Source organism: Nesoenas mayeri (genome assembly GCF_963082525.1).
Source record: "Nesoenas mayeri genome assembly, chromosome: 30".
Lineage (NCBI taxonomy): Eukaryota > Metazoa > Chordata > Aves > Columbiformes > Columbidae > Nesoenas > Nesoenas mayeri.
The window spans coordinates 584,605-603,801 of NC_137564.1; the positions used below are offsets into that span (position 1 = coordinate 584,605).

At 57.1% G+C, this 19,197-nt stretch overlaps 1 protein-coding gene across 3 annotated transcripts; it reads left to right on the forward strand.

Moving 5' to 3' along the window:
* Positions 1 to 1,472: 1,472 nt before the first annotated feature.
* SNX27 (sorting nexin 27) lies at positions 1,473 to 17,967 on the forward strand. 3 transcript variants are annotated; one of them, XR_013923434.1, is made up of 13 exons: positions 1,473 to 1,767; positions 6,068 to 6,299; positions 6,764 to 6,956; positions 8,405 to 8,469; positions 8,599 to 8,703; positions 10,196 to 10,274; positions 10,665 to 10,828; positions 11,127 to 11,216; positions 13,054 to 13,203; positions 13,331 to 13,459; positions 13,614 to 13,673; positions 14,549 to 15,937; positions 16,085 to 17,967. XR_013923434.1 is itself a non-coding variant. In XM_080361283.1 (12 exons), the coding sequence occupies exons 1-12, from the start codon at positions 1,484 to 1,486 to the stop codon at positions 14,696 to 14,698; spliced, it is 1,701 nt and encodes a 566-aa protein (XP_080217409.1). In that variant the 5' UTR covers positions 1,473 to 1,483; the 3' UTR covers positions 14,699 to 17,967. The 3 variants fall into 3 exon arrangements, 2 of the variants coding, with proteins under 2 accessions (XP_080217409.1, XP_080217410.1); XM_080361283.1 differs by having other exon boundaries at positions 14,549 to 17,967; XM_080361284.1 differs by lacking the exon at positions 14,549 to 15,937.
* Positions 17,968 to 19,197: the final 1,230 nt, after the last annotated feature.

Below are 19,197 nucleotides of genomic sequence, written 5' to 3' on the forward strand. Positions count from 1 at the left end.
GTTTGTACTGACTGTGTTAATTATAGGAAACAAAATACACGTGCCTTAACCCCTCTGCCCGTTGGTTTGTACGTTTGTACTCTTGTCGGTTCCTTAGGTGCTGATTTTTTTATTGATGTTGTGTACCAAGGTGGAGTTTTTGAAGGTCATTTTTTTCCTTCATATCAACAAACAGCCCTTTCAGTCCCTCGTTTCCATGTCCTCGTCTTGCTCGTCTTGTCAGGCGAGTTGGAATGTCTGCAGAGAAGGAGACTCCGCACCCTCCCTGGGCAGCCTGGGCCAGGCTCTGCCACCCTCACCCCAACAAGCTGCTTCTCCTCTTCCAGCGGAACCTCCTGTGTTGCAGTTTGCACCCATTGCCCCTTGTCCTGTCCCTGGTTGTCACCAGCAGAGCCTGGCTCCATCCTCCTGACACTGCCCCTTGCCATCTTGAGCCCCAGCAATGAGTCCCCCCTCAGGCTCCTCTTGTCCAGCTCCAGAGCCCCAGCTCCCTCAGCCTTTCCTCACACGGGAGATGCTCCACTCCCTCCAGCATCTTGGTGGCTGCGCTGGACTCTCTCCAGTAGTTCCCTGTCCTGCTGGAGCTGAGGGGCCACAGCTGGACACAAGATTCCAGGTGTGGTCTCCCCAGGGCAGAGCAGAGGGGCAGGAGAACCTCTCTGGACCCAGCTGGTCTCCCATCCAAGCACTGACCAGGCCCGACCCTGCTTAGCTTCCCAGATCAGGTGTTCTCAGGGTGCTATGGCTGTGTATCTGCAAGGTCTCCCATCCAAGTACTGACCGGGCCCGACCCTGCTTAGCTTCCCAGATCACACAAGATGGGGCGTTCTCAGGGTGCTATGGCTGTATATATTTTATATATATATGTATATATGTTCCCCAATATATCCTGATAGTATCTGAACTAAACCCTTTATTCAAGGGCAGAGCAGAGGGGCAGGAGAACCTCTCTGACCTACTGACCACCCCCTTCTAACCCCCCCCAAGTCCCATTGGCTTCCTGGCCACAAGGGCCCAGTGCTGGCTCAGCCCACAGCACCCGCTGTTCCCAGCTGGTCTCCCATCCAAGCACTGACCGGGCCCGACCCTGCTTAGCTTCCCAGACCAGACGAGATGGGGCGTTCTCAGGGTGCTATGGCTGTATATATCATATGTATGTATATATATATATTTATTTCCCTTTTTTCAAAGACAGAGTAGAGGAGCAGGAGAACCCCTCTAACCACCCCCCTTCCATTCCCCCCAGGTCCCATTGGCCTCCCTGGCCACAGGGGCCCAGTGCTGCTCAGCTCCTATTTTCTGACACTTCGACATTACTGCCGCTCTTTCCGGACTACATTTCCCAGCATCCCCCGCGCCCGCGGGTGGTGGCAACGAGCGGTCTGGACTACATTTCCCATCGTCCCCCGGGGCGGCCGGGGCCCTACGGTGGCCGGCGCGGCCTCGGTCCCGTGACGGGCCGGCCGGGCGCTTGCTCGCCAAGATGGCGGATGAGGAGGGCGAGTCGCTGCCGCGCTCGGCGGCGCTGCCGCAGCGGAACGGCGGCGGTGAGGGGGCCCCGGCGGGGCCGGGCGGCCCCCGCGTGGTCCGCATCGTCAAGTCGGAGTCCGGCTACGGTTTCAACGTCCGCGGCCAAGTGAGCGAGGGCGGGCAGCTGCGGAGCATCAACGGCGAGCTGTACGCGCCGCTGCAGCATGTCAGCGCCGTGCTGGGCGGAGGGGCCGCCGACCGAGCCGGGGTGCGCAAGGGGGACCGCATCCTGGAGGTGTGAGTACGGGGGGGCCGCCGCCCCGGGAGGGCTGGGCCTGGAGGGGGGGGACTTGATGGGGTTTGGGGGGGGGCTGAGGCTGGGAGGGGTCGGGGGGTCCCCTCGTGGGGATTTGGGGAGGACTGAGGGGGATGAGCCTCCCCTGAGGGGTCCTGAGGAGGGGCTGGGGCGGGGGGGGTTTGGGGGGACCGAGGAGGGCTCCTTAATGGGGCTTTGGGGGGACTGAGGGGGCTGAGGCTGGGAGGGGTCGGGGTGTCCCCTCGTGGGGATTTGGGGGGGAACTGAGGGGGATGAGCCTCCCCTGAGGGGTCCTGAGGAGGGGCTGGGGCTGGGGGGGGCCTTAATGGGGTTTGTGGGGACCGAGGAGGGCTCCTTAATGGGGCTTTGGGGGGACTGAGGGGGCTGAGGCTGGGAGGGGTCGGGGGGTCCCCTAGTGGGGATTTGGGGGGACTGAGGGGGCTGAGCCTCCCCCGGGGGGTCCGCTCGGTGGGGTTTGTGTGGGACTGAGGGGGCTGAGCCTCCCCCGGGGGTTCTTGAGGAGGGACTGGGGCTGGGGGGCCCCTCGTTGGGGTTTGGGGGGGAATGAGGGGGCTGAGACTCCCCTGGGGTGTCCCCTCGTGGGGATTTGGGGGGACTGAGGGGGCTGAGCCTCCCCCGGGGGTTCTTGAGGAGGGACTGGGGCTGGAGGTCCCCTCGTGGGGATTTGGGGGGGACTGAGGGGGCTGAGACTCCCCTGGGGGTTCTTGAGGAGGGACTGGGGCTGGGGGGCCCCTCGTTGGGGTTTGGGGGGACTGAGGGGGCTGAGGCTCCCCCGGGGGGGTCCTGAGGAGTGGTCCCTCTTTCCAGGGACCTGTGGGGGAGCATCATCCCCCACGAGAGGTTTAGGGGCCGGGGGGTGGCACCGTGTCCATCTCCTTAAAGCCTGGACACTGTTTTTAGAGGGTTCTTCAGGGGTTTCCCCTCTTTATGGGGTGTGGGGGGGGGACTGAGGGGACCCCTCGTTGTGGATTTGGGGGGACACTGAGGGGGCTGAGCCTACCCCGAGTGGTCCTGAGGAGGGGCTGGGGGTCCCCTCGTTGTGCTTTGGGGGGACACTGAGCCTTGCGGGTTGCTATGGGGGGGCCAGCCTGGTTTCCCCACCTTGGGGACATGGCGGGGGGGTTTGGGGGCTGATTTGTTCCCCTCTCAGTGGGGGCTTTTGGGGCCCCCCCAGGGGTTCCTGTGAGGAGATGCTTTGGAGACCCCTGATGTTAGGGGGGGTCTGGTCTACTTTGCTCTCACTGATGATTTGGGGAGCCCTGGCCCCCCTCAGTGGGGGATTTGGGGAGCCCTTAGGAGGGCGCTGGGCTGTTGTCTCCCCAATTGAGGGTTCAAACCTCTTTCCAGGGTGCTCCGGGGCATCATCATCCCCCCCCAAGACCTTTGGAGGTCAGGGGGGGCACAATCTCCATCTCCTTAAAGCCTGGACAGTCATGTTTTTAGGGAACCACCCTCTTTATGGGGTGTGGGGGGGACTGAAGAGATTCACCCCCCACCTTTGTTTTTGGGGGCACCCCTTGGTGTGAAGAGGCGAGCTGATGGGGCAGGGGTGCTGCTGCAGGCACGGCTGGGCAGGGAGGGGGCAGAACCCCCAATTTGGGACAAAACGGGGTGATATCTGAAGTCCTTGGCTTGTTTCCCCCCCGGTGCAGCTTTGCAAAGGCAGCGGAGACAGAAACACGACCGGCTGCTTGGTTTGAACTCCTCTCGGCCCAGGGGAAACATCTTCCCATGGGGATGCTCCAGCTGGGTCAAAACTGATCATCCCCCCATAAAAACCCCATCAAAACCCCATAAAATCCCACATTTCTGTGCTACCATAGATTCCATCTCCTCGAGGCTTTTCCTCAGCCCCTCAAGGTGTATTTTCCCCTTCATCTTATAGCTGGTTCTTCCCTCCCGATCCCGCCGTGTTTGTACTTCGTGCTGAGCTGGTTAAGTTCAATTACTTATTAATTACAGGGATTTGGCGGCAGCAGGAATGCTTCGCTGCCGGGCTCCGCGGGGTGTGAAGGACACCTGCCCGCGTTTAGGTCTGGACTAGCCCTTGGCTACCGCCATCCGCGTCTCTCCCCGGTGACCCAAATACTTTCTGCTTTGATTTATTGTATTTTCTTTGCAGAAGAACCGTTCGGGGGGGGCGGTGAATTCTGCACCTGGATCAACCACTTGAGACACCCGCGGTTATTGAGCGAGGGGGAAATATTTAGCGCCGGGGCGGGGGGAAAACGCTTAAAACGCCGCATTTTAAACCGGACGCTGGGGTTTGATCCCGGCTAAAGGTGAGGAGCCGCCCTTTAGTCTATCAGCGGTATTTGGAATTAAGAGCTGCAGATAACGGTGTTAACGAAGGGGCAGGACCCACGTATCCCCCTCCGTGTGGATGGGGGTTTATCCACCGCTTTATCTCCCAGGAGGAACCGCTTGGAGTTTGCCCACGGATCTTCCTGCAGCTCGGCCAGGTCACCTCTTGCTTTTTTCTGCTATCACCTCTAGCTCTTCTTAACCCGGCTGCACAAACCAGCCCCAAAAACCTTCCGGAGCGGCGCAGAGCCAAGAAGACGCTCATTCTTCCCCTCCCGGGTCTGTTAAACCCGACTCCTGCGTGTCGTTCTCAGCGCGGCTGCGAGTCGGAGCAGCAAACAATCAAACGGGACTCCAGAAATAGCTGTGATTTCCCCTCCTTTCCGCAGCGGCGGGGGGGCCCATCCGTCGGCAGCGCCGGTGCCGGTTCCCCCGCCCGCGGCGGGTTCGGCGTCTGCGCCTCGTGCGCAGTGCCGTTTCGGGTGCCGATTTCCCGACGGGGTTTTGTTTGTGCCTGCGAGCGCCTTCCCCAAAACCAAAGGGTTGTATTTGGGGTTGATTTCGAATCCTGTCGCCTCGCGCCCGGCTCGGACCTCTCGCTTTCCGCGGCTCCGTAATCTCCTTAGCTGGGGTGTTTCTGGGCGTCGAGGGCATTGGAGACAGACAATGAGAGCTAATTTAGCTCTTGATTATCGCCCTGAATGACAGTCATAACTAATCTTGACAGGGAAGAGCGTCTCACTCGCGGGGGAGCTCCCGCTAAACCCAGCAGATAAAGAAGGGGATTGTTCTCGGTATTATCGATGCGCGATGGGAAACGGGGCGGATCGGGGGACACCAAACCCCCAGAGCAGAGGGTTGGTCTCCATCACTTGTTCCTGCGTGGTAGAAACAGGTTTATACCCTGGATGGAAAAGCCCTTGATGGAACCAGCACCATCCCGACCCTCCTGTGTGAACAGGGTAAGAGGCGATTCCCTCCAGGCATCAAACTCTTCATCTCCTCTTGGCCTAAAGTCTGATTTTAAGTGTCGACTCAGGACAGAAAAAGCCGCTTCTGCATTGGGAAAGTCTATAAAATAACTGATGGGAGATCCTTCTCCTCTTCAACATTCACCCCAACCTTTCCACACTTCCCCGCGCTTGTTTTCAGAGCGTTTTACCCAAACTAGGGAGTGGATTCTCCCAGTTAAAGCTGGAGGTCTAAACTGGGACTAATCTGGGTCCCCTGGCTGCGCATTGGAGTGAAACACCAAACAGATCTTTCCTTCCTCGGGAGAACAGCGGTGGGGAATGAACCCTCATGCGCTGGGTTTCCCATTAGATAAATGCAAGAGCCTTTTCCTCCGCCCGGCTTTAACACTTCTGCGGCGCATTTGAACTTGATGGGTTGGACTTGATGATCTCTGAGGTCTTTTCCAACCTTTGTGTGATTTGCACCTCGAAACGGGCGCGGTGGCTGAAACCGCAGGGATTTAAACCTATTTCTGCTTCCTGCGCTCTCTGCTCCGGATAATGACGCAAAGGGGGATGATGGAGCTGTAGGGTCGTCCATGGCCGGAGCCAAACCCACCTCCAGGAAGCTTCTCGCACGCTTCCCCACATTGAATTTCCTCCTCGATGGGGCAGAGAGTTGGGAAATTTAGCGAAGTCTTTGTGGAAAATGAGTCACCCGGCGCTCAAATGGGAGAAGTGAAACGTTTCTCGGGGGTTTTGCTCGTTCGTGTCGGAACGATGGGGAATTTTGCTTCGTCCTCGGGCTCTCACCGGACACAATGACCATTGGGGATGTGGGAATGTGAGGTTTGGGGTTCTGGTGTGTTCGAGTGGGATTTGGGGGAATCCGCTGAGGTTTTGGGGCCTCAGAGGATCGGGAGATGGGTGGTGAGGGTTTTATTCCCCGCTTGGGCGTTAAGTTGAATTTGAAACACCCAAGCTCACGCTTTCCCCTCCGCAGCAACGGGGTGAACGTGGAGGGAGCGACGCACAAGCAGGTGGTGGATCTGATCCGCGCCGGCGAGAAGGAGCTGATCCTGACGGTGCTTTCGGTGCCGCCGCACGAGGCCGACAGTCTGGACCCCGGCGACGACTCCCTGGGCCAGTCGTTCTACGACTACACGGAGAAGCAGGCGGTGCCCATCTCCATCCCCACCTACAAGCACGTGGAGCAGAACGGCGAGAAGTTCGTGGTTGGTATCGGTTTGCGGTTGGAATGGTAATTCCTTACTGGTTGCTTTGGGGAGCGTTTGATTGAGGTCGCTCTTGTTCTTCTTTGTCTTTCCTTTTTATTAATGTATATGGAATAGCTCGATCTCTTGCAAAGATTAAGTGGGAAGTTATTATTTTATTCATATAAGCTTTCATATTGTGCCTTCTATTTTACCCCAAGTGTTCAATACATCCGTGGCGAATGGAAAAGCAAAGGGAGCAGATGTCTCAGAGCAACTTCCCCTCTCCAGAATCTCTCTCCCCTCCCGTTTCCCTTTTCTTTTTAGGGGCAAATAGCTGTAAAAAGCCTCTTTTTCCTTTAGGTTTGCATTGATGCGAGGCTGGTGGCGTTTTCCTGCATAACACCCGAATAACTCCTAGAAACAGGGAATAAAAAGCTTTGGGGAGGCGTCTCCGTGCACTGAGCCCCGTGTCCTCCCCGCAGGTTTACAACGTGTACATGGCGGGTCGGCAGCTCTGCTCCAAGCGCTACCGCGAGTTCGCCATCCTGCACCAGAACCTGAAACGGGAGTTCGCCAACTTCACCTTCCCGCGCCTGCCGGGGAAGTGGCCGTTCTCGCTGTCTGAGCAGCAACTGGACGCGCGAAGACGCGGCCTGGAGGAGTATCTGGAGAAAGGTACGAGAATGAGCGCTTGGGCACATCCAAATCCACCGGCCCATCCATATCTACCGGCCCATCCATATCCATCGGCACATCCAAATCCACCGGCCCATCCATATCCACCGGCACATCCATATCCACCGGCACATCCATATCCGCCGGCCCATCCATATCCACCGGCCCATCCATATCCACCGGCACATCCATATCCACCGGCACATCCATATCCGCCGGCCCATCCATATCCGCCGGCCCATCCATATCCGCCGGCCCATCCATATCCACCGGCCCATCCATATCCACCGGCCCATCCATATCCACCGGCACATCCATATCCATCGGCACATCCAAATCCACCGGCCCATCCATATCCATCGGCCCATCCATATCCACCGACGCATCCAAATCCACCAGCACATCCATATCCATCAGCACATCCAAATCCACCGACCCATCCAAATCCACCGGCACATCCAAATCCACCGGCCCATCCAAATCCGCCAGCCCATCCATATCCATCGGCACATCCAAATCCACCGGCCCATCCATATCCACCGGCCCATCCATATCCACCAGCACATCCAAATCCGCTGGCCCATCCATATCCACCAGCACATCTGTATCCATCGGCACATCCAAATCCACCGGCCCATCCATATCTACCAGCACATCCAAGTCCGCCGTCCCGCCCAAATCCGCCATCCCATCCAAATCCACCAGCACATCCCCCCATGAAACTCCCCAGGTTTTTTATTAGTGAGGGGGAGAAGCTACTTTGGAGCCAAATTGAGCTCCCTCTCACCACTTTGGTTGTAAAATCCAGACTCGCCATGGATAAATAACGCGGCGCCATCCCAACAATATATATATAATTACTTAATGAGTTTTTTATATTGCTCAGCAGATGGAGGAGGGAATTTGGAGGGGGAAAGCCACATTCGAGGCCCTTTCTCAGCCGGGGACTCGGTTTGGGTAGCACCGACTTGAGCCCTTTTTCTGGCTCTTTTTAACCAGAATTGTCATGCCTGCAGTGGGACTTTCCTTGGGTTCAGTTTGGATGGTGGGAATGCAGGTGCAACACCTTGGCAATAAGATCTGACCCTTTTTGCAGCAGAGAGACCGTGGGTGCGAGGAAGGGGGAGACCCGTTGTGTCTTAAAATCAACACAATCCAGTTCAGCTCCAAATCATCCCCCAAAATCGGCCTGAATTCTCAAATAGTTTCAGTCCCTCTGTTATAACTTGGGTGTTTTTTAGAGGCAAAAGCACTATTTATGAAATCCTTGCTCACTTTTAAGCATAGCATGAACCCCTCTCAGTACGTTACTCAACGCTGGATCGTTGTCACCCCGAGACAACCCGGACAGGATTGAGAAGGCTTTTCCAGGCTTGCACAGCACAGTTGTCATTTCCATGTGGTTTTTGGGGCTCCCGTTCCCCGCTGACCCCGCTTTCTACCCGCAGTGTGTTCCATCCGTGTCATCGGTGAGAGCGACATCATGCAGGAGTTCCTGTCCGAATCGGATGAGGTGGGTGCACTAAAGCCAAGGAATGGGATTCCTGAGGTTGGGTGGTTTAATTAGCCAGCACAGCGTGATAAATAATCTATAGATCTCATGGCTCGGTTCATACAACACTAATTTGTCCTCTCCCTCCAGAACTACAACGGCGTCTCGGACGTGGAGCTCCGAGTAGCGTTACCGGACATAACCACGGTGACGGTCAGGGTCAAAAAGAACAGCACCACGGACCAGGTGTACCAGGTGAGCTGCTCCGCTTGGCGCCTGCATTCGGACAATAACCGCGACACCGTGGGCACACATGGGCTCTCTCCGCTCCCCGTGGGCGCCGGTGACACCGTATCGCTGTCACAGAGACAGGGATGCTCGGTAGCTCCAAGTGATGCCGCGTTTTCACTCGCGGGCCGGAGTCATCGCCGAATTAATCTTCCTTGATAATATCTACAAGGCGGGTTGTGTGTTGCAGCCGAGCTGGATCCGAGAGCGGCTGCGGCGTGATGAATGTTGAGGGCGGTGACGCTTTTGGGGACTCTGGCCAGGTTTGCGAGTGGAAAATGAAGCGGAAAATGAAGGACGACTGACTCGAGGAAACGTCGAGCTGTCGATAAATTAGGAGGAATAAGATGATGAGGGGGTGGAGGCTCTTTTTGAAAGGGGAACTAGAAATGGTCATGTTTTCCGTGGGCTGGTGAATACTCCGGAGAATGTAGTTTTGCATCTGGATAGCAACAAGCCCAGGTTCCAGTGTAAGTTGGGAATGAGCTGTTGGAGCAGTGAAAAGGGACCCGGGGGGTCCTGGGGACAGCAGGGGGACCATGAGCCAGCACTGGGCCCTTGTGGCCAGGAAGCCAATGGGACCTGGGGTGGGTTAGAAGGGGGTGGTCAGTGGGTCAGAGAGGTTCTCCTGCCCCTCTGCTCTGCCCTTGAATAAAGGGTTTAGTTCAGACACTATCAGGATATACTTGGGGAACATATGTATATACATAATGTAATCTATACACCCATAGCACCCTGAGAACGCCCCATCTTGTGTGATCTGGGAAGCTAAGCAGGGTCGGGCCTGGTCAGTGCTTGGATGGGAGACCAGCTGGGTGCAGAGAGGTTCTGCTGCCCCTCTGCTCTGCCCTGGGGAGACCACACCTGGAATCTTGTGTCCAGTTGTGGCCCCTCAGCTCCAGCAGGACAGGGAACTACTGGAGAGAGTCCAGCGCAGCCACCAAGATGCTGGAGGGAGTGGAGCATCTCCCATGTGAGGAAAGGCTGAGGGAGCTGGGGCTCTGGAGCTGGACAAGAGGAGCCTGAGCAGGGACTTATTGCTGGGGCTCAAGATGGAAAGGAGCAGTGTCAGGAGGATGGAGCCAGGCTGTGCTGGTGACAACCAGGGACAGGACAAGGGGCAATGGGTGCAAACTGCAACACAGGAGGTTCCGCTGGCAGATGAGAAGCAACTTGTTGGGGTGAGGGTGTCAGAGCCTGGCCCAGGCTGCCCAGGGAGGGTGTGGAGTCTCCTTCTGTGCAGACATTCCAACCCGCCTGGACACCTTCCTGTGTAACCTCATCTGGGTGTTCCTGCTCCATGGGGGGGTTGCACTGGATGAGCTTTCCAGGGCCCTCCAACCCCTGACACTCTGGGATTCTGTGAATAACCCACGCGGAGCTGGTTTTACCCCGAGTGGCGCAGGGAGCTGCGGCTCCCACCTTTCTCACCCCCGTTTCCCCTTCTCTTGCTCCTCAGGCTGTGGCTGCGAAAGTCGGGATGGACAGTATTACCGCAAACTACTTCGCCTTGTTTGAAGTGATCAACCACTCCTTCGGTAAGCCCGTTAATCCCCCTGGTGCCGACGAGCGGGGCAGTTCTGGTGTGAGCACAGCTCTCACCTTTGGGTTTTATCTCTCCTCGCACAACCAGGAGCCGCGGGGAGGTATCGGGTGGGCACGGTCGTTGAGCTTTCCATTTCACAGACACCAGACTAATGGGAGCTCTTAATTAGCTCCTTGTTCCTGTGCGCTCCAAATGCTGGGAAGTTAAAGCTCCAGCGAACCTTGTGCTTGTGTTTCCTGGGCGCTCGCTGTGAACACCCACATTTCCTCCCGTCTCATTGCACCCCGTGGAATCGCTCTGGAGACCAGAAGCTCAGAGGCGCGGATCGCGGGGCGGTTCGTGCAGCCAACGCCGCGCTCACCGCCCTCTCCGCTCCTTCCAGTGCGCAAACTGGCGCCCAACGAATTCCCCCACAAACTCTACGTGCAGAACTACACCTCGGCGGTGCCGGGGACGTGCCTGACCATTCGGAAGTGGCTCTTCACGACGGAGGAGGAGGTGCTTCTCAACGACAACGACCTGGCGGTCACCTACTTCTTCCATCAGGTGGGTGCCCCAGAGCTGTGGCGTTTGCCTGGAGGTGACGTGAGGCAGAACCCGCTCCCGGAACCGCTCCAGGCGGTTTTTTGCTGGAGGCAAAAGCGGGATAACAGGTACCAGCATCTCCAGATCCATCCTTTTCCCAGGGGATGTTCTTCCCAAATCCTCCTGGACACCCTGTGCTCCCCAAGCGGGAGTCACCCCATGGCCTGACCATCCCCTGGGGACACCAGTCACCTTTTGGGCTTTAAATTTGGTGGAACAGGTGAAGCCTCGTGACTCGATTCTCATTTTTCACACCCAGGCTGTGGATGATGTCAAGAAAGGCTACATCAAAGCCGAGGAGAAGTCCTACCAGCTGCAGAAGCTGTGCGAGCAGAGGAAGATGGTGATGGTGAGTTCTGCCCGTCCTGTTCTCAGAGCCGCGGATGGAGAGGGGACACGTGGGGAACCGGTGAGGGTTCCAGGGCAGGTTGGACGGGGATGGAGCAGCCCAAGGTGTCCCCACCACGGCTGGAAAAGTGTCAGGGCCAGAGAGGTTCTCCTGCCCCTCTGCTCTGCCCTGGGGAGACCACACCTGGAATCTTGTGTCCAGTTGTGGCCCCTCAGCTCCAGCAGGACAGGGAACTGCTGGAGAGAGTCCTGCGCAGCCACCAAGATGCTGGAGGGAGTGGAGCATCTCCCGTGTGAGGAAAGGCTGAGGGAGCTGGGGCTCTGGAGCTGGACAAGAGGAGCCTGAGGGGGGACTCATTGCTGGGGCTCAAGATGGCAAGGGGCAGTGTCAGGAGGATGGAGCCAGGCTGTGCTGGTGACAACCAGGGACAGGACAAGGGGCAATGGGTGCAAACTGCAACACAGGAGGTTCCGCTGGCAGATGAGAAGCAACTTGTTGGGGTGAGGGTGGCAGAGCCTGGCCCAGGCTGCCCAGGGGGGTTGTGGAGTCTCCTTCTGTGCAGACATTCCAACCCGCCTGGACACCTTCCTGTGTAACCTCAGCTGGGTGTTCCTGCTCCATGGGGGGATTGCGCTGGATGAGCTTTCCAGGGCCCTTCAACCCCTGACGTCCTGGGGTTCTGTGATCTCCAGAGATCCCTCGCAACCCAACCCAATTCCTCCCCTCGCTCCTCAGCGCAACGGCCGCTCGTCCTTGGCAACATCCCCCGTTGACTCAGCTCCAGACGAGGCAGCGGTTAAACCGTGTGGGTTATTGCTGGTGTTGAAAGGTGCGGTGGAGCAACCCTGCACCCGCAGCCCTGTTTCTTCTCTGCAATCCCGAGGCAAAGGTCTCATTCTGCCTCCGTGACGGCGGCTTTGGCCCAGCCAACAGGGAAAAGCATCCCGTTGAGCTGCTGCCCCCTCGCCGCCTTAATTTCTGTTTAATTTTTGGCCATTCTTCCCAGCTTGCAAACCCCGTGTCTGATCTCAGGGGGGGTTTTCTGCCTCTTATCGCTCGGGGGCTCGGCAGGACCGGGCGAACCTGCCTGGGGAGGGATGGGGATGCCCTGGGCGCCTCTGCCAGACACTGGCTTGGCTCTGACATCAAACAGCACAAGAATCTGCCTTGTAAATGAGTTCCTGCGTTGCTCGGGGCTGCGGGTGCTGGGGAAGGCGCTGCCCTTGTCCTGACACCACCGGCTGCTCTCCAAGAGCCTTGGGGTCCCTTCCCAGCTCGCTCAGGACTGTCCCCAACACTGCGGTGGCTCCAAGGGGGACCCGCTGCCCTGGGCTGGACCCTGGAATGGTCACCAGGAATACTGAGAGAAGGTTAATTATTACCTGATGATAAGGATCGGTAAATAGACGCTTCCTCCTGTGGGTTATCTCGTGGCTCTTTTGTTCCCACTGCTCTCACCCTGATGGCCAAGGGAAGATGTGGATCTTTGCAAAGGGATATCTTAGCATATAGTATCCTAGCATATAAATATCCTAGCATATAAATCTACATATATATATGTATACACACACACATGCACCAGAGTTGTGGTCCAGCAGGTCATGAAGACATCGTGTGTGTCCCAAAGAGCCTGGGAACTCAAAGCCCTTCGTCCTCCAAACAGCCAAAATCCCTCTTTGGGTCTTTTCCTGACGGTGCAGCGCTGGGTTTGGTTTCTTTCGGAGGGGGCTGCGATAAAACCGGGGTTTTCCAAGGGGGTGATTAGCACCAGTGTAATTAGCAGTGAGAGGTGATGTCGGTTCCGTCCCCGCGAGCTCCCGGCGCTTTCTCCCCGCAGTATTTAAACATGTTACGGACGTGCGAGGGCTACAACGAGATCATCTTCCCCCACTGCTCCTGCGACTCGCGGCGGAAGGGCCACGTCATCACCGCCATCAGCATCAAGCACTTTAAACTCCACGCCTGCACCGAGGAGGGACAGCTGGAGGTAAGAGACATCATCGGGGGGCTCGCCATGACACCGAGTGGGATCGGAGGGGTTTTGGCTGCGCTTGGGGTGTGTTTCTACCTTCAGCCTCCTCTGCCGGGCTCACCGGTGCCTTCTCTTCCTCCAGAACCAGGTCATCGCCTTCGAATGGGATGAAATGCAGCGGTGGGACACGGACGAGGAGGGCATGGCCTTTTGTTTCGAGTACGCCCGAGGCGAGAAGAAACCCCGATGGGTTAAAATCTTCACCCCTTATGTAAGTACTCCCACCTCCACAGAGGAAAAAGCCCCAAACCTCCTTGTTTTCCCCCAAGAAAGCAGAAGAGCAGCCTGTGCGGCGGCTTTGGGAGCAGACCCAGGGGCTGGTGACCAGCAGGAGGAGCTGAGCGCTCCCCGCTTTCTCTTTGCAGTTCAACTACATGCACGAGTGCTTCGAACGGGTCTTCTGCGAGCTCAAGTGGAGGAAGGAGGTAAGAACCCGCCACCGCGGCCAAACGGCTCCGGGTTTGCGGTGTCTCTGCCCGGTAGCTCGGGGGAGCGATGCCGGAGCTTGGGAAGCGATACCGGGGCTTGGGGAGCAGCCGGGCAGAGGGTGTTTGGTATTTGGAGCTCCCGGCGCTGAGCGATTCCCCCGAGCGGGATGAGGCAGATGGCAAAACCTCCATGGAGACGCCGCGGGCTGCTGAATTATTCAGAATGGCTCATGAGATCCCGCGGCACAAAGCTACTGAGAAACCAGGGAGGTTTTGGGGGTGTTTGAGCCGAATCTCGACCCGCTCGGGTGTCTCCCATTGCTTGGACTCGAGCGTGGACGTGAGTCCCCCTTGCGCTTCCCTTCGCTTGGATTGTGGGGAACAGGCAGAAAACAAGCGGATCAAACGTATGTTCAGCTCGCTCGGCCGGTTTGCTGCCCAATCGCCATCCCGGAGCCGTTGTCACCATCGCGGGGTCGGAGACGAGCGCCCGAGGACGCCGGATCCCCTCTCATCGCGCTCAGTGTGTGATACCAACCCTGCTCGCTGCGCTGACGGCTTCTCTGGATTCGGGTCCCTCAAACGGGGCTGGAACGCGGCAAATCTGGGAACGATGATCCAGGAGAACCCTCCTAAATGGGAATTAAACCTCGTTGTGTCCGTGCCCGGAGGGTTTGGATGCGCTTGGATCCAGCGCTGGCACCGCAACCGCACCGGAGGACGTTACCAACGGGACCGAAGAGGATAAACCTACCCGAATTTTCCAGAAAATGGGAATCTTCTCCCCGCAGGACACCCCCGTCCCTCCCAACGACAACTCGTTGCGCCTCTCGTTTTAATTTCTACCCTTTTTATTCTTTTCCCTTGTCAAGGTGGAGGAGGAGGCGGCAGACAAGGCTAACGAGAACTGCGGTAAAGACAGTTTGCGCAGCGAGGTAACCGGGCTGAACGCAACCGCTGCTTTTCGAGGACCGAAGGCTCCGTCCCGCACGCTCGTGGCGTCTGGTTTTCACTTTATTTAAGCAGTTTCTATTTATTTAAGCGGTTTCTGGACATTATTTCTCCTCCTGAAACGACCGCTCTCCTCCGTCATTGGTTACCCCATAACTCATGGTGTTGAGTTTGACCGAGCGCATCTTTACAATGCAACGCAATTAGAGACGTAAAGGTGACGTACAAGTGGCTTGAAAAAGATGTAGAACAGTATATCCTGCATGGGAACGAAATACGCTCTGCAAAACAACCACAAGGAGCAACTTTGCAGCACAACAAAGACCTTTAGGGACTGAGGAACGGGGAGCAAAGTGGCACCTTCAAAATGCTCCTGCCCGGCCAGGATTGGAAACTAAACGCTTAAATTGCTTCAGGATGTCGCGGGAAGCGTCACGACTTGGATACGCGACGTCCCTTTGTGGTATATTCACCAAAAATGATCGCGGAGGGTTTGGAAAAGCTGGTGCTTCCCACGGCAAATCAACCTTTCCCTTCGCTCGGGTGTTGGAAAGAGCTACAGGTCGAGTGGCACAAGGGAACCGCGGTTGTGCCGTGGACCCCGTGGTGCGGTTGGTCTCGCCGAGGAAGCGTCGGGCATCAACAGGAACAGAAAGCGGTAGCAGACGGCGTGGGCCGCGGTGCCCGCGCAGGAAGGAGCCGTGACGGCGCGGGGGCGTGGGAGCTTCCCCTGCCCAAACCCGCCTGGCGCGGTGACGCCGAAAACACCCGCCGGGAGGTTGTTTGTGCGGAGTCACGCCGCTGTCACCGCTTCCCACCGTGTTTGATGTCGCTACAAAGGGGACGCCGCGAGGGAGCCGATCATGATGAGATTTCGGGGTGGAAAAGTCACCGGAGATCGAGTCCAACCATCACAGCACTAAACGCATCCCTGAGAACCTCGTGTCCGTCTGTCCGACCCTCCGGGGATGGTGACTCCAGCACTGCCCTGGGCAGCGTGTTCCAACACCCACAGCCCTTTGGGGAGAAATCACCCCAAATGACCAACCTCAACCATATCCTTGGCACAACCGCGCTTGGCCGGAGCTCCCGCAGCCCTTGCTCGGTGTCACCGCTTCCCGCAGCTCTGGTGTCACCGTAACCGGCAAACAGGGAATTTGCTTCTCCTCCTCCCCCAGCACCGACTGATGGGTTTTGTTCTCTCCACCCAAAATACTTGGGGACACGTGTCCCCCGAATGCTGTCTGACCTGTCCCCTCTTGGCTCTTTGTCGGTCCCATCGGCTGCTGGGGCAGTGGCTGCGTTTTGGGGTGAATCGCGGGGGGTTTGGGGCTGGGGATCAGTTCATCCGCTTCATGGTGGGTCCAGGAGTGTCCCCAGGTTATTATACTGGGGTTGGGGACAATGATCCCCCCCAGCTCCCATATTTAACACCCTTTTATTCTCCTCTTTTCTAGAACATCTTCCAGCTGGTCAGATCACAGCAAAGGGACGCGGCCACTTAGTGGAACGGAACAACACCCCCCCCCCTAATTAACACAGCTCTGTCATTGTATTAAAGCCCTGAAACTAAATATTATTATTAATAATAATCCCATTTGTGAGCGTCCTGTCGAAAGCACCGAGGAGCCGCTTTCCCCCCCCTATTCCAGCACTTGGACTGAGCTCTTTTGTACCATTGGAACCGCAACGTCGCGCTTTGCGCTGGTCAAACGTATATTGTATGTATGTAAAAAATACCCCCCCAAAATACCCCCCCACCAATCAGAGTCCAAGATATACAAACTTCATTTAATTCCATCCCGCCGGCAGCGCCTTTTTCACCTTTTTATTTAACAAACGTGCCTCCTCCCAGCACAATATGGGGTGTTTTTTATTAAAAATAAAATAACTTAGAAATAAAAAAGGCGAAAGGAAAAAAGAAATTAAAAAAGGAGAAGAGAAAAGAAGACAAAGGGGAAAAAAAAAGATGGAAACAAATGAAAAATAAAGGAGAAAAAAAGAAAAATGTAGAAAAAAGGGGAAAAAAGCGTTGCTGCCGGAAAGGCCTCTGGGTGCAGGTTTCAGCCCTTGGGTTGTTCCTCCCACCCCCCCCGCGGTGTTTTGCTTCGATTCTGGGTGATTTCATAGATTTTGGGGACATCTGGACCCCCCCATGCTGGGGGAAGTGTCCCTGGGGGCCCCAGAGGGGAAATTGGGGTGAAAAAGGGGGTTTTTTGCTGCTTTGGGGGTGGCTTTTGCAGGTGAAAACGGTGATTTAAATAGACGGGGAAGGGGGCGCCGTGTGTCCCCATCACCCTGTGTGCCCCCCATGTGTCATCACCCCGAGTCCCCCCCATGTGTCCCCCCCATGTGTCATCACCCCGTGTCCCCATCGCCCCGCGTCCCCCCCATGTGTCATCGCCCCGCGTCCCCCCCATGTGTCATCACCCCGTGTCCCCATCACCCCGAGTCCCCACCATGTGTCATCACCCCATGTGTCCCCCCCATGTGTCATCACTCCGTGTCCCCATCACCCCGAGTCCCCACCATGTGTCATCACCCCATGTGTCCCCCCCATGTGTCATCACTCCGTGTCCCCATCACCCCGTGTCCCCATCACCCTGTGTCCCCCCCATGTGTCGTCACCCCATGACCCACCATGTGTCATCACCCCATGTCCCCCCAGGTGTCATCGCCACATGTGTCCCCCCCCATGTATCATCACCCCGTGATCCCCCATGTGTCATCACCCCATGTGTCCCACCATGTGTCATCACCCCATGTCCCCATCACCCCATGTCCCCCCATGTGTCGTCACCCCATGTATCCCCCATGTGTCATCACCCCATGTCCCCCCAGGTGTCATCACCCCGTGTCCCCCCATGTGTCATCACCCCATGTCCCCCCAGGTGTCATCGCCACATGTGTCCCCCGCCATGTGTCATCACCCCGTGTCCCCATCACCCCATGACCCCTCCCATGTGTCATCACCCCATGTCCCCATCACCCCATGTCCCCGCCATGTGTCGTCACCCCGTGATCCCCCATGTGTCATCACCCCATGTGTCCCCCCAATGTGTCATCACCCCGAGTGTCCCCCATGTGTCATCACCCCGTGTCCCCCCATGTGTCATCACCCCATGCCCCCCCATGTGTCATCACCCCATGTACCCCTCAACCTTCCTGGGATTTTGGGGTGAAACCCTTTTATTTTGGGGCAAAATCCCCCTGTTTTGCAGCTCCCAGAGCCTTTTACAGCAGGGGGGGTGGAATTAATTAGCACCGCACTAATTGGCTTAATTAAAAGTGTCCCCCCCCCCCTCCCCGAGCTGCTCCCGGTGGTTCGTTCCTCGGTCTCTAACTCACCGGCTGTTTGGTAAAGTCACTTAGTGTAATTAATTGTAACATATTCTTTTAAATAAATTGATTTATTGATGAAAGTGCCGTGTCCTTCCCCCCCCCACCCCAAATCCCCCCCCCCAGAGGCTCCTTTAAGCTTCAGGTTTGTATTATTTTTTTTAACTTATTTTATTTAGACAGAAAAAAAAAAGAGGAAAATCAAATAATAAAAGGAATCAACTTAAATTATCCAAAGGAACCGCAATAAATAGCAAATAAATTAAGTGGCGGCGTCTGGGCCGGTAAATCCCGGGGGTCTGCGCCCCCCCCCACCCCCCCACCCCGACCCACCCCCACGTGGACTCAGCAGGACCCGAACCCCCAAAAAGGGGGGACAGACCCGCCCCCCCCACACCCCCCCCCTGCACCCCAAAACCTTCTAGACAGTGGGGAAGGTGGTGGGGGGGGGCACCAGCCCCTTTTGGGGGTGTCGGGGGCACCATCCCCATTTAGGGGGGGTCATGGTCCCTATCCCCTTTGGGGTATTGGGGTCACCGTCCCCATTTGCGGGGGGGGGGGGGTCAGGGTCCCCATCCCCATTGGGGTGTCATGGTCACCATTCCCATATTGGGGTGTCGTCGTCACCATCCCCATTTGGGGGGGGGGCCAGGGTCCCCATCCCCTTTGTGTATTGGGGTCACTGTCCCCATTTGGGGGGGGTCAGGGTCCCCATCCCCTTTAGGGTATTGGGGTCACCATCCCCATTTTGGGGGGTCAGGGTCCCCATTCCCTTTGGGGTGTCATGGTCACCATTCCCATATTGGGGTGTTGGGGTCACTGTCCCCATTTAGGGGGGTCAGGGTCCCTATTCCCTTTGGGGTGTCGTGGTCACCGTTCCCATATTGGGGTGTTGGGGTCACTGTCCCCATTTAGGGGGGTCAGGGTCCCCATCCCCTTTGGGGTATTGGGGTCACCATTCCCATTTTGGGGGGTCAGGGTCCCCATCCCCTTTGGGGTGTCATGGTCACCATTCCCATATTGGGGTGTTGGGGTCACTGTCCCCATTTAGCGGGGTCAGGGTCCCCATCCCCTTTGGGGTATCGGGGTCACCAACCCCATTTAGGGGGGGTCGGGATCACTGCCCCCGTTTTGGGGGTTCAGGGTCCCTATTCCCTTTGGGGTGTCAGTGTCACTGTCCCCATTTTGGGGGTGTCATGGTCACCGTCCCCATTTAGGGGTGTTGGGGGCA